Source organism: Dipodomys merriami, unplaced genomic scaffold (assembly GCF_024711535.1).
Source record: "Dipodomys merriami isolate MVZ:Mamm:240054 unplaced genomic scaffold, mDipMer1.0.p SCAF_14, whole genome shotgun sequence".
NCBI classification, from domain to species: Eukaryota; Metazoa; Chordata; class Mammalia; order Rodentia; family Heteromyidae; genus Dipodomys; species Dipodomys merriami.
In genome coordinates this window covers 13612479-13627186 of record NW_027202715.1, presented here as the reverse complement: position 1 = coordinate 13627186, position 14708 = coordinate 13612479, and the positions used below count along the sequence as shown (strand labels likewise).

Sequence of the window (14708 nt, the reverse complement as noted above, 5' to 3'; positions counted from 1 at the left end):
TGTTTCCTTTCTGTGGTTTTTAATACTGATTATGAATAGACAATAAATCTTTAATTGGGGTTAGCAATGCCTATGTAACTTTGCTATTCGCTATATTATGAGCTGCTCAAATTTTATTTCTGTGCCACTCACCCTTCATTTTACTAAACAGTATTAGCATCTGTAATGCTTAAAGCTGACATACTAAAAGTGATTTCTAGTGCCTTTTAAATTAAGGGAGTTTGGAATGACTTAGCCACCAAGTGTAACAGCCTTGTAAGAATACTAGCTGTAATCAGCAGAGCAGGGTCCTATGCTAGAGTTTATCAGCTAAAGTGCCCAGTGTGTGTGTAACTTTCACTGGATTCTTTGGCTTTCACTGCTCTGCCTCTGTACTCCTAGCCAAGGCAGTCAGATGGGCAAGCCTGGTAGCACTGGGATGTAGCCATTCCTGGACACTTCGTGTCTGTCTGCTCTTTAGGTAAAGTACTGAAGTTTGAAAGGATGCTGAGTGAGGCAGATGTTTCACCCCACCCGAAGTGTGGTGATAAGTCTTAGTCATGCCCTGAGCTAAACATCAGGAGTATTGATTGTGAGGGATTTACTAATATTCAAGTTAGAGAAGTGAATTGTCTAAGGAATGGAGTCTTGATGGGTAAAAGAGAAATCTTGTCCTTGCCAACAATACAAACACAAGATAGCACTACTGCCCCAACAACTTAAAATTCTTCTAAAGCCTCAGACATAATGCTCTTAATTTCTTCTAAAATAGTCTTAAACCACTTAGCACCTGAAAAATTCTTTTTTTCAGTCATAGGGTTGAACCCAGTACATGGACACTGTCCCTGAGCTCTTTTGCTCAAGGCTAGTGCTCTTTGAGCCACAGCTGCACTTAACGGTTTTTGAGTGGCTAATTAGCCATAAGAGTCTTGTGGGCTTTTCTCCCCTGACTGGTTTCAAACTATGATCCTGAAGTCTCATCCTCCTGAATAGAATTACAGGCATAAGCCACCAGCTCCTGGCTACCTGAAAAATTCTTAAAGGCTGCTTATAAGTCCCATGTCAGGAAATATCTTCATTTTCTGGTTGATTAAATTTAGCAAAAAGGGGGCTGGGAAGGTAGCTCAGTGGTAGAATGGCTTGCCTTGCATGCATGAGGCCCTGGGTTCAATTCTTCAGCACCACATAATCAGAAAAGTCCGGAAGTGGCACTGTGGCTCAAGTGGTAGAGCACTATCCTTGAGCTGAAGAGCTGAGGGATAGTGCCCAGGCCCAGAGTTCAGGCCCCAGACCAACTCAAAAAAAAGAAACAGGAAAAAGTGCTTTTGATTGGCAATGTCTCATAGGATAGAGAACCTAGTTAGGGAGCTAGAAGCCCTATGTTCAAGCCCCAGTACCACCAAAAAGAAGTGCTTTGGACAGCAAATTCCATATTCCTAAGGCCTTAGCCCTGCTATTTAATCAAATAGCCCAGGCATGGCTGTATGGACCTTGTACAAAAGTCTGGAGGGTTGCTTTGTAGTTTGGGTATTAGATTGTTCAATTTATTTTCACAGATCACTTTCATTGACTTTTTGATCAAACTGACACATACTAGATATGCAGTTTCTCAAACCCAGCCCTAGTAACATTTTATGCTGGTCATTTTCCCTGTGTGGGGAAGCAGGACTGTGCTGTCCCTTTAAGAATGTTTAATACTACTCTGACCTCTGTCTAGAAGATTCCAGCAGTGTTCCTAACATAGGATCAAGTGTTTTCCAACAGATGGGGAGGCCCATGCTTGTGTTCTCAGGAGGCTGAGGCAGAAGGATCAACAAGATCAGTTACATAAGCAAGACCCTGCAGGGTCATTACATGCAGCCATTCCTTGTTGGGAATTCTGATCTAGACCCCGAAAGTGCTTCCAAGGTTTCTTGTAAACAATAGCTCATTGCCTCCAGTCTGTACATCTTCACCCTCTTTCACTTCCAAACACAACCACTTTGACAACTATATTCTCAATTTTCATTCTATTCAAGTCCTTTTCCCATTTTGTAACAGTTATCTCTTGTTAAATTGAGTCTATAGGTACTTGACTTTTGGGGGATATATGCTTTGCAAATATTTTTCCCTTTGTCGGTTATCTTTTGCTGCCCTTTTCATTTAAAACCTCCAATTTAGCTGGGCACCAGTGGCTCCTCACTATTATAATCCCAGCTACTCAGGAGGTTCTGATCTCATGATCATGGTTCAGAGCTAGCCTGGGCAGATAAGCCAATAAGATTTATGTCCTCTTAACCAGCAAAAAGCTGGTTCAAATGGATCAAATGGGAGAATACTAGCTGTGAATAAAAAAGCCAAACAGCAGCAGGCTGAGTTCAAACCTCCAAACTGGCACCAAAAGATAATAGTACAGACTTTTCTTTGATTGCTGTACCTGTAGTATAGTAAGAAATCGCTATGTAATTCAAAGTCATACAACTGTTCTAAGAATTTTATAGTTATAAAATTGTGTGTGTGTTTAATTGGAGATGAGAGATTTAAGGGCCAGGCACCAGTAGTCTAAGCAATTCAGGAGGCTGAGACCTGAGGATCAAAGTTCAAAGCCAGCTGAGGCAGGAAAGTCCAGCAGACTCTAATCTCCAATAAACTACTAAGAAAAGACCAAAAGTGGCACAATGGCTAAGTGGTAGAGCAAAAAAAAAGCTCAGAGACAGCACCCAGAGTTCAAATGCCAGGACCAGCAAAAAAAAAAGTCTCGGGACTTTCTTGCCTAGGCTACCTCTGAATTTGTGATCCTCAAGTCTCAGCCTCTTGAGTGGCATGAGCCACGGGTGCCCAGCCCAACATAAAGGATTTTTTTTTGTCAATCATGGGGCTTGAACTCTGGGCCTGGATGCTGTCCCTGAGCTCTTCAGCTCAAGGTGAGCACTCTACCACTTGAGCCACAGCACCACTTCTGGTTTTCCGGTGGTTAATTGGAGATTAACTTTCCTGCCCAGGTTGGCTTTGAACTGCAATGCTCAGATCTCAGCCTCCTGAGTAGCTAGGATTTACAAGCATGAGCCACCGGCACCTGGCCATAAGAGATTTTAGAGGTATTTTGGGAGAATCAAAATGGTGAATCACTGAAATAATGGCTGCTAAAATAAGTGGGTAAATTAGTAAGCTAGCAGAAGACACCACTGAAAGCAATGTAAAGACTCAGGAACCCATGGCTTATTACAGAATGAGGCTGAAAATTGTAGTTTTATAATATGTAGGAGAGATAACCAAAAAAAAAAAAAATTGTGAGTGAGGCCAGCATGGGTAGGGAAGTCTGTGAAAGACTCATCTCCAATTAACTACCAAAAAGCCAGAAGTTGAGCTGTGGCTCAAGTGGTAGAATGCTAGCCTTGAGTAGACAAAGCTAAGGGATACCACTTGGGCCATGATTTCAAGCCCAGTACCAACACACACACACACACACACACACACACACACACTTGGGCCATGATTTCAAGCCCAGTACCAACACACACACACACACACACACACACTTGGGCCATGATTTCAAGCCCAGTACCAACACACACACACACACACACACACACTTGGGCCATGATTTCAAGCCCAGTACCAACACACACACACACACACACACAAGCCCAGTACCAACACACACACACACACACACACACACACACACACACACACACACTTGGGCCATGATTTCAAGCCCAGTACCAACACACACACACACACACACACACGCCCAGTACCAACACACACACACACACACACACACACACACACACACACACACACTTGGGCCATGATTTCAAGCCCAGTACCAACACACACACACACACACACACACACACACACACACACACACACACACACACACCCCACACAAGACAGAAAATGAAAATTACCAGGCTTTTTTTTTCTTTTCTGGTCCTGAGGCTTGAACTCCATCTGGGTACTGTCCCTGAGCTACTTTTGCTCAAGGCTAGCTTAGCTCTACCACTTGAGCCACAGTGCTGCTTCTGGCACTCACAGACTTTCCTGTCTGGGGCTGGCTTCAAACTATGAGATCTGAGGTGCTCAGATCTCAGCCTCCTGAGTAGCTAGGATTACAGGCCTGAGCCACCAATGCCCAGCTAACTAGGCTATTTTTTAAAAAGAAAACAGTGATTTAAGAGAGCCAGGGTTGGGGCTGGGGGGGGTTAGCCCAGCAAGGCCCTGGGTTAGGTCCTCAGCCCTGGAAAAAAAAAAAAGAGAGAAAGAGCCAGGGTTCTCACATAGATCTGCTGCATTCCAGCCCAGAGCTTGTTGTGTTGTGTTTTTTTAAATACCTGGCCTGCTGGGTTCTGGTTCCAGCAAGAGCTACCTGCACAGGCCGCTCTGAACAAAATACTGGCCCAAAGGGCTAAGCACAGGTCCAGAAGTCTTGGCCTGGCCAAAAGGCCAGCAGGAAAGCCAGCCAGCCAGTGGGGTGAACATTTTCTGTCATGAGGGCAATGTTGCAGATATGAGTCATCCAGCATGTTTATCCCCGGGAGAAAAACATTCAGCTAAACCAGCTGATGAAACCCACCGTGCTGATGAATTCCCAGCCCAGACTAACAACTGGGTGAAGCCATGTGAACTCCCCATAGTCAGTGTTACTCACTGAGGGCTGCTGCCCAGCCAAGCCCAGGGTGTGGACACAGTATCTGATTCACAAAAAAAGGGAAAAAAAGATAATGAATTTGGTTTGATTAATGGCCCCAGATTCTACTCAAGATCTATGGATGACTGAAGCCACTTCTCTGTATCCCAAGATGGACTGAGAAGCCAAGAATATTGGAGGGCCCCAGGCATCTGTGTGGTCTTATGTGAGCTAATCAACTCTGAGACTCCTAGAACTGACCCAAAATGTATGGATTCGCTCTCTTGCTCCTCTAGAAGGATAACAGCCATTGAGGCCCTCACAGTGTTTCCTAAAAGACACAAGAATACATCAACTAAAATCTTAGGTATGATTAACAAAGTCTTAACCACTGGTGGCAAAATATTCACAAGGTCCAGGTTAGGGAACTAGTGAGGGATCAAAATTAAGTGAGTTTAGAAGCTCTGGAGTGCTCTCCAGCTCTGCCACTGTGTATCAGCCAGAGCTGAGCTGTGGGGGGGAAATTTCAGGTAGTGCAATGAGGGATGGCAGAGCCCAACCTCCAGTGAAATGGCTTTAAGCAGGCAGGCAGCATCAGCAGCTGTTTTGGACCTCTGGACTCACCTCCAACACTGGCGGTGACCAGGAGAGTGCTCCACAGGCTGGGAATCCCTTCCCCCACCCCACCCCTGTCTCAGCATCCCATGGCTGCTCCCGTTGCCTATCCAGCCCTGAGGAGGACATCATGTGACAGGCTGCTCTTACCATGGGCAATTAAAACCTTTTACACCAGAATTCGGGGTTTTGTTTTATTTTGTTTTAGCACCAGTACTGGTGCTCGAACTCAGGACCTAGGCACTGTCCCTTAGCTTCTTTGCTCAAGGCAAGTGCTCAACCACTTGAGCCACAGCTCCACTTCCTGCTTTTTGGCAGTTAATTGGAGATAAGACATCTCACAGACTTTCCTGCAGGACTGGCTTCAAACTGAAATCCTAAGATCTCAGCCTCCAGAGTACGTAGGATTATAGGCATGAGCCACCAGCACTCTGCTCTTTGTGGGGTGTGTGTAGACACCAGTGCTGGGACTTTAACGTTGAACCTTGAGTTCTGGCTCTCATTTTCCTTTTTTGAGGATGGTGGAGGGGTGGAGGGCCAGTGCTGAGCCTTGAACTCAGGGCCTAAGTGCTATCCCCTAGCCATTTTGCTCTACCACTTGAGCCACACCTCCCCTCTTAGCTTTTTATTGGTTAATTGGAGATGAGAGTCTCTCAGATTTTTCCTTCAGGGATGGCTTCCAACCATGATTCTCAAATCTCAGCCTTCTAAATAGCTAGGATTAAAGGCATGAGACAGCAGCATCATATGGACATATAGATACTCTGTAGGCATATATTTATTTTATCTTATCTTACTTGCTGGTCCTGGTGCTTGAACTCAACACCTGGGCACTGTCCCTGAGCTTCTTTTGTTCAAGGCCATCAGTCTACCAGTTGAACCACAGTTCTACTTCTGACTCTTTTGGCAATTAATTGGAGATAAGTCTCATGGATTTTCCATGAGAAAGCTGGTTCAAATCTTGATTCTCAGATCTCAGCCTCCTAAATAGCTAGGATTACAGTGTGAGCCATCAGAGCCCAGCAATGTTTTAACAACCTGACAGCTTCCTGAAGGAGCAGAAGGTTATTATTTAAACTTTGTAAGCTTAAGATTTAAATAAGAAGGGACATCTCTTTTATTTTACTTCATTAGTTTTTAGTGCCAATACCGGGGCTTGAACTCAGGGCCTGAGAGCTGTCTCTTAGCTCTTTTGCTCAAGGATGGTACTCAACTACTTGGGATACACCTACACTTCTGGCTTTTTGCTGGTTAATTGGAGATAGGAGTTTTACAGACTTTTCTGCCTGAGATAGCTTCAAATTCTGATCCTCAAATTGCAATCTCCTAAGTAAATAGTATTACCGGAGTAAGCCACTGGTATCCAGCTTATTTTATTCTCTTTCATTTTACCTTATTTGTGGTACTCAGAATCAAACCCAAGTCCTCAGGTATAACAGGCAAGCTCTCTACCACTGAGCTATACTCCAAGCCCAAATTTTGTTAATTTTATTTTTTTCTGGTGCTGAGACTCAAACCCAGAGCTTCATGCATATGCTCTGCCACTGACCTGCACCCCTAGCCACGATGTTGTAAATAAAATAATGTGGCAACACAGGAAATTTCACTTTTCTGCCCTTTTTCCTCGATTTGTTGTTGTTTAGTAAACTTTCTGACACTGAAGTCCATTTTCCCTGTCATATATGACCGCTAAAGTTCCTAGTCATTTAGCTTAGTGGCCAACCAATGATTAGACAGAGATTTCTTTAAGAGTCTACAAACCAATATATCTCCTATCTTTGCCAAGAGGTTTCGTGCTATGTGCGCATGTCTAGGTTTTCCTCCAACACTCTGTGAGGCAGTGTACATTGCTGCCTAACCCTCTCTTCTTGCTTGCCAAGATCCCCAAGATAAGTCAGATGGAAGATTTCTGAACCATGTCGGGTCTCTACTGAGCATGTGCACAATCCTACCCAGCAGTCTTCAAGAATGTGATCTCCGGGGCTGGGAAGGTGGCTCAGTGGTAGAGCGCTTGCCTTGCATGCATGATGCCCTGGGTTCAATTCCTCAGTACCACATAAGCAAAAAGAAAAAAGCCGGAAGTGGTGCTGTGGCTCAAGTGGTAGAGTGCTAGCCTTGAGCTGAAGAGATGAGGGATAGTGTCCAGGCCCAGAGTTCAGGCCCCACGACTGGACCCCCCCCAAAAAAAAAGGATTGTGATCTCCAGGTGTTAGTGTTCAAAGCCCCTATGGATATGTCAGTTTCAGCTTTTCCTTCAAAGTTTTTTATTGGGCCTGTTAGACAAATGAAGACATCTTGGTTGTGGAGTATTCCTGACCACCAGCTAGGTCAAATATGACAGTTTTCTGCAGATGAGGTTTTTGATTCAATTAACCATCAAGCCAGGAGTAGAGGTATGGCTCAAGTGATAGAGCACCAGCCTTGAACAGAAAGGCTGAGGCAGAGAGCCCTGACCCTGTGTTCAAGCCCCATTGCATGCACGTGTGTGCACCCATAGAAAGACAGACAGAAAGACAGACAGACAGAAAGAAAGACAGACAGACAGAAAGAAAGACAGAAAGAAAGAAAGAAAGAAAGAAAGAAAGAAAGAAAGAAAGAAAGAAAGAAAGAAAGAAAGAAAGACAGAAAGAAAGAAAGACAGAAAGAAAGGAAGAAAGAAAGAAAGGAAAAATAGAAAAGAAAGGAGAGAGGGAGGGAGGGAGGGAGGGAGGGAGGGAGGGAGGAAGGAAGGAAGGAAGGAAGGAAGGAAGGAAGTCATCTGAGCCTCTTTCAGATGAGGTAGCCTAAGCCAAACTCTTAATAGGTTGGTCCATTTTCTTAGTCCTCCAAGAACTTGCAAGAAAAATGAGAAGAATATGCTAGACAGATTCTGGTCCTTCTTTGGGATATTAATGCACTCAATTATGTCAATTATGGTTTCTCACTGGGTTTCCATGGCTGGTGGCTCACACCTGTAATGCTAGCTACTCAGGAGGCTAATATCTGAGGATGAAAGTTTGCAGCCAGCCCAGGCAGAAAGTCCACAAGACTCTTATTTTCAATTAACCACCAAAAACTAGAAGTGGGGTTATGGCACAAATGGTAGAGCACTAGTCTAGGCCCTAAAGGACTAGTACAAAACAAACAAACAAATTAAAGGCTTTCATGAAGCAATCTGGGGGGATATAGCTCAGTGGTAGAGCACACATTTAGAATGAAAGGAGGAAGGGGAAGAAGGAAGAGGAAACAGAAATGAATGGGATGGGGGGTAGAGGGAGAGACAGGAGACAGACAGAAAGTAGCAAGCAAGCACATGAACAATTCAAGCTTCTCGGTGAACAGGAGAAATCTTGGAGTGATAGATAAGCATCTGATCGGGAGGCTTTCCCACCGCAGGCTGCCATCTCCCCCTCCAGCAGAGGAGGGATTGCCCAGTGGTTCCATCCAGTTAGAAATGAATCCAGCACTCTGTGTATAGGCTTCATGACTCTTTATTGACACTTGGGGAGGATTAGCCCCAGTGGCACGGACTCACTGTCCCAGTCTGCTCAGGCCTTCTGCTGTATGGGTGACAGCATCAGTGACAGTGTGGGTCAGTTTCTCAGTGACATCCTTCACCACTTTCTCCCCTGACTCTTGGGCTTTCTTTAAAGCTTCAGCGATGGCTGTGGGGAAGAAAAACAAAGTGTGGCTGAGTTAGCCACCGTCTAAACAAGGGTCACCGTGATGTCTCATGGGATCGGCCCTTAGAACAGACCCAAGAGGACTAAGATAAAAGGGCTCCTGGCAGAATGAATTTGATTTAGTTTTATTTCCCTAACAAATTACATTTCTTTAATTTGGAGGGTGGGAGAGGCCTTAACTCTAGTCCTTATGCTTGGCTTTTTTTGCCCACAGGAGCTACACCTCCACTCTGGGCTTTCTGCTAGTTAACTAGAGATAAGAGTCTCACAGATTTTACTGCCTATGCTGGTTTTGAACTGGCTAAACTCAGACCTCAGCCTCTGAGTAGCTAGGATTTACAGGGGTAAGCCAGCAGTGTCTGGCTATAATTCTATTTTGATATAAAGAATAAAGTACCACATGATTTATTTACACTCTCCAAACCACAGCACACACATACACACATAGTTACACAAATACATACTTATATATTTAATTATTCGGTCTCTGTGTGCTGCTGTTCAGAACTTATTCGTACCATTCCACAGAGAGGACTACCAGGAAGGAACCTCACACAAAGTGTGGTCTGCATAATAATTGCATGCATAAATAATTACATGCCAACTGAAGGGATGCACTATAGGGACAAGACTTGACCTAGTTGGGAAAAAAGGGGTTGGCCTCAGCACCTAGTTTTCCTTTCTTTCTTCCTCCCTATTTCCCTGCTTGCTTGTGTCTCTCATTGACTTCTGTCCTGTCACTGAGAATGGAACCCTCTCATACATGCTAGGTAAACAGTCTACCCTTGAGCTACACCTAGCCTTTGCGTGCATGTGTATGTCTATGCGCACGCACGTGTGTGCCATTACTGGTGCTTGAACTCAGGGCCTTGTTTACTTCTACTCAAGGCTGTTACTCTACCACCTGAGTCACCCCTCCACTTCAGCATTTTTCTGGTAAGTTGGAAACATGGGTCTCTCAAATTTGTCTACCCTGGCTGGCTTTGAACCAAAATCCTCAGATCTCAGCCTCTTGAGTAGCTAGGATTGCAGACATGAGCCACCAGCGCCCTGGCCCTAGTCTTCGCCTTTTCTTTTCCCTTTTTCTTCTTTCCTTTCCTCTCTGCTTCCTTCCACCATCCCTTCTTTCTTTCCCCCCATCCAGCCCTCCTTCCTCTCTCCAACTTCAGTATCCATACCTTTCTCTCCAGCCTCCTTGGCGTGGTCCACCACCTCCTTTACCACTTCCTCCACAGCATGAACTGAATAGGAGAGATAAATTGAGTGAGAGCCAGTGTCAGCCTGCTGCCCACCCCACCCCACAGCCAGGTCAAAATGACTCAGGATAAGCCCCCAGCTGGCCCTCTATAAAGACCCAAGAAGCCTGGCTGCTGTAGATGACCTGGTCAGCCTGAGGACACAAGCCCTCCATGCCCCACAGCAGACAGGACTTGGAGGCCAGGGTTGGCTTCTGCCAGCTGGACACTTGAGCCAAGCTGGGTGTATTTACCAAGTCACCACGCCTCTCAGGATGAGCTGGCTGTCCTGCCTTGGCCTTGGCCTCATTCCCACGCCTCTTACAAAGAAACCAACTCTCCGCACCCCACCCCCCACCCAAGCAAGTCATCAGGATAAAGGAATTCCCTGAACACCATAGGGTCTCTATATTGTTTTCTTTTTTGTGGGGAGGGGTGGGGGAAAATGTGCTAGAACTGAATGATTTTGGAGTCAGAACTTTTCTACTGTGAGTTTTTCATCTGTTAAAAAAGGAAAAACAGAAGCCAGGTTCCACCGCCTCCCACCAGTGGAACTTGCATGAGCGGCCACACGCCGCCCCTGGCCAGTCACCTCGCACAAAGCCAGGTCCTGGGTTCCCAGAAGAATGGAAATGTCCTTTCAGACTTTGAACAGGCACAGACTCTGTGCTTTTGTAATAAGCGAATCTTTGAAGCTTTAACTTTAGGGTGAAAAGTAAAATCTACCCTCCTTTTGTTGCATAGACTAGATAGAAGAGGCAGGTTTTTGTGTATGTTTTGTGTCATTTCATAGTGCAAAACAAAAAAAAAATTACAGCCTTATGCCTGTAATCCTAGTTACTCAGGAGGTTGAAACTGAGATCTGAGGGTTGCAGTTCAAAGCCAGCCCAAGCTGGCTCTGTGTATTGTATGTGTGTGGTGTGTGTGTGTGTGTGTGTGTGTGTGTGTATATACATACGTGCACATGCCTTAGGGACTAATGTCAAGGCCTAGGCACTGTCCCTGAACTGTTTGGCTCGTCTAGTGCTCTACCACTTGAGCTATAGCTCCACTTCTGGCTTTTTGCTAGTTAATTGGAGATAAGCTAGGCTTTACTGCCTTGGCTATCTTTGAACAGAGACTCTTAAATCTCAGCCTCCAGAGTAGCTAGGATTATAGGCATGATCCACCAGCATCCAGCCTATGAGGGTTTTGTTTTTTGGTTTTGTTTCTGGTTTTGCCATTCCTGGGGATTGAATTCAGGGCCTGAGCTCTGTCCCTGAGCCTCTCTGTGCTCAAGGCTAGTGTTCTACCACTTGAGCCACAGTGCTTTTTCTGTCTTTCTTGCTTCTTCTGTTTATGTACTGACGGAGAGAGATTGAACCCAGGGCTTCATGCATGCTAGGCAAGCACGCTACCACTAAGCCACATTCGTAGCCCTCTGTGAGGTTCTTATATCCAATTAACCACCAAAAAGCTGGAAATGGAGATGTTGATCAAGCGGTAATACAATCGCTTTGAGTAAAAAAGCTAAGGAAAGCAAGAGGCCTTGAGTCCACACACACACACACACACACACACACACACACACACACACACACACACACACACACACACACACACACACGAAAAATAATAATAATAAAAGAAAGAAAAGAAAAACCACACCTCAGAGGTGCTAGTGGAGGATAAAAAGAGGTCTGTACCACTACACAGATTGAAAAATAAAAGGGCAGATGTGTCTGCAGCTGTCTAAAGAACAGAAAGTTCAGCACAGCATTTTTGCCATCACCTCCCACCAGTGGAACTTGCATGAGCGGCCACATGCCGCCCCTGGCCAGTCACCTCACACAAAGCCAGGTCCTGGGTTCCCAGAAGAATGGAAATGTCCTTTCAGACTTTGAACAGGCACAAACTCTGGTTTTGTAATAAGTGAATCTTTGAAGCTTTAACTTTAGGGTAAAAAGTAAAATCTGCCCTCCTTTTGTTGCATAGACTAGATAGAAGAGGCAGGTTTTTGTGTATGTTTTGTGTCATTTCATAATGCAAAACAAAATAAAAATTAAAAAATAAAATCAACTGCCAGACTCGGGTGGCTCACACCTATAATCCTAGTACTCAAGAGGCTGAGATCTGAAGATCACAGTGCAAAACCAGCCCAGAAAAGTCCATGTAACTTTTATCTTCAATTAACCAGCAAAAAGCCAGAAGTGGATTGTGGCTCAAGTGGTAGAACACCAGCCTTAAACAAAGAAGCCGAGTGAGAGCATGTGGTTCTGAATTCAAGTGCTAGCACCAGTACTGAAATTAAAAAATAAAAATCACAAGGCCTGGGCTAGGAATATGGCTTCGTGGTAGAGTGCTTGCCTAGATGTATGAAGCCCTGGATTCGATTCTTTAGTATCACATAAACAGAAAAGCCAGAAGCGGTGCTGTGGTTCAAGTGGTAGAGTGCTAGCCTTGAGCAAATGAAGCTAAGGGATAGTGCCCAGGCCCTATGTTCAAGCCCCAGAACTGGCAGAAAGAAAAATCACAAGGCCTTGCATATCCTAGGCAAGTGCTCTACCACTAAGCTATATTCCAGCTCCAGAATACGCAGATTGGAGGGAAGTCTCTCCAGGTTTCCAAAGAGAAGGCTCTAAGTCTCCAGCTCTTAGTACCTGGGGCCAACACTCCCCTCAGGCCTGGTCTTCCTCCTAACCCTCAACACTCACAGCCCCTGAGCAGGTTCGTGCAGGTGACCCAGGGAAGTAAGTCTGCTCGGGCACAGGACTTCACTGGCTCCTCCTGAGTCACCCTCTCAGTCGCTAGGTCCCCAGTACCACCCTCTTTTGATGAAGATTGCCCACCAAAGGCCCAATGGGGCCCCAATCTCCTCCAAATCCCTCACCCGTGTGTTGTCACCAGCTTTCCATGGGCCCAGGTGAGTCTGCCCCTACCTCGCCAAGTAGAAAGAAGCCCAGATCTTACCAGCTCCCTCAGTGGCCTTCTCAGTTCGGTGAGCCAGGCCCTCGGCCGCCAGCTTCCCCAAACCTCCAAACATGGTTCAAATGCAGGCAGTGACAAGTAGGATACTGGGGACCGGACTAGCAGGCTTTTATAGATGCTCCTGGTATGGGCGCTGGGCCCTCACCAGGCCAGGAGGATGCTGGGTGGATGAGTCAGTGCAGGTACCTGGGAGGAAGAGGCTGGGTGGGGCATCCCAAGGCTATACACTGCCCTGGTCACAGTGAGGAGCCCCCTTGCCCCATGGCCTAAGAACTTCATGAAGCACAGCGACTGGAAGTAGAGCTGAAGCTGGGAAGGAGAGGTCAGCTCTGAATATTTCCAGTCGCAGAGGTTTGGAGGCTGAGTGTTCTGGGGTATGACAGTTTTGCCAAACCCCCCAAATCTGGGTACTGTATGTCCCTAGTGACAATGCATAGGAGCTCCAGACTGCTAGCCAGAGTTCCCAGTATGGCCTAGTCAGACTTTTTTTTTCCTGTGCCCATCTAGGAGTTTGAACTACGGTCCTGGTTGCTGTCGTGAGCTTTTTTTTTTTTTTTTTGCCAGTCCTGGGGCTTGAACTCAGGGCCTGGGCACTGTCCCTGAGCTTCTTTTGTTCAAGGCTAGCACTCTACCACTTGACCCACAGGGCCACTTCTGGCTTTTTCTGTGTATGTGGTACTGAGGAATTGAACCAGGGCTTCATGCATGCTAGGCAAGCACTCTGCCACTAAACCACATTCCCAGCCCCCATGAGCTATATATTCTACTATAAGCCACAGTTCCACTTCTGCCCCACCCCCCATTTTTGTAATTTATTGGAGATAAGAGTCTCATGGATTTTCCTACCTCTGCTGGCTTCAAATTGAAAGTCTCAGATCTCAGCCTCACAGTAGCTAGGATTGAAGTGTGAGCCACTGGTGCTTGGCAGGGCGTTTTGATTAATTTGAAGACCTTAGTAAAAGCAGGGTGGTGTGTGTGTGTGTGTGTGTGTGTGTGTGTGTGTGTGTGTGTGTGTGTGTGTGTGTGTGTGTGTGTGTGTGTGTTGGTACTGGGGCTTGAACTTGAGGCCTCAAGTTGTCATTTGGCTCTTCTCATCAAGGCTGAAGTACTACCACTTGAGCCCCACCTCTAAGTTTTGGGTGGTTAATTGAAGATAAGAGTCTCAGATTTTCTTGTCTTAGCTGTCTTTGAATAACCATGATCCTCAGATCTCAGGCTCCTGAACAGCTAGGATTACAGGTGTGAGCCATCAGTGTCCAGCAAAGACAATTTTTGTGTATGTGTGTCAGTCCTGGGGCTTGACTCAGAGCAGGGGCACTGTCCCTAAGATTCTCTTGTTCAAGCTAGCATTCCACCACTTGTACCACAGCTACACTTGTTGCATTTCATTGAAGAGGGGGTAGTTTATTAGAGATATGAGTCTCATTTTCCTGCCCAAGCTGGTTTTGAACTATGATCCTCAGTTCTCAGCCTCTTGAGTAGTTCCGATTACAGGCATGAGCTACTGCCACCCAGCAAACACATCTTTGAAGTTGCTTTTGCACTATGGGCCTGAAGCCGGGGGCAGCTACTGAGGTCAGGCACACCATGGAGGGGATACCCCAGTTCTTGCCATGCCAAGGACACTGGCTCTGA

At 45.9% G+C, this 14708-nt stretch overlaps 1 protein-coding gene across 1 annotated transcript; it reads right to left on the bottom strand.

The window, feature by feature from the left end:
- Positions 1-8683: 8683 nt before the first annotated feature.
- Fam25a (family with sequence similarity 25 member A) lies at positions 8684-13218 on the bottom strand. The gene is made up of 3 exons (XM_070020380.1): positions 13056-13218; positions 10050-10112; positions 8684-8853 (listed from the first exon to the last, which is right to left on the bottom strand). Exons 1-3 carry the CDS (start codon positions 13126-13128, stop codon positions 8720-8722), a joined length of 270 nt encoding a protein of 89 aa, XP_069876481.1. The 5' UTR covers positions 13129-13218; the 3' UTR covers positions 8684-8719.
- Between the last annotated feature and the right edge of the window lie 1490 nt (positions 13219-14708).

What these genes read in the sequence shown, in the direction of transcription:
- Fam25a (XM_070020380.1), bottom strand. Translation starts at nt 13,128, where the DNA reads ATGTTTGGAGGTTTGGGGAAGCTGGCGGCCGAGGGCCTGGCTCACCGA. An exon ending in GAAGGCCACTGAGGGAGCTG is followed by an intron (nt 10,113 to 13,055) that starts GTAAGATCTGGG and finishes TCTCCTATTCAG; the next exon opens with TTCATGCTGTGGAGGAAGTG. An exon ending in CAAGGAGGCTGGAGAGAAAG is followed by an intron (nt 8,854 to 10,049) that starts GTATGGATACTG and finishes TCTTCCCCACAG; the next exon opens with CCATCGCTGAAGCTTTAAAG.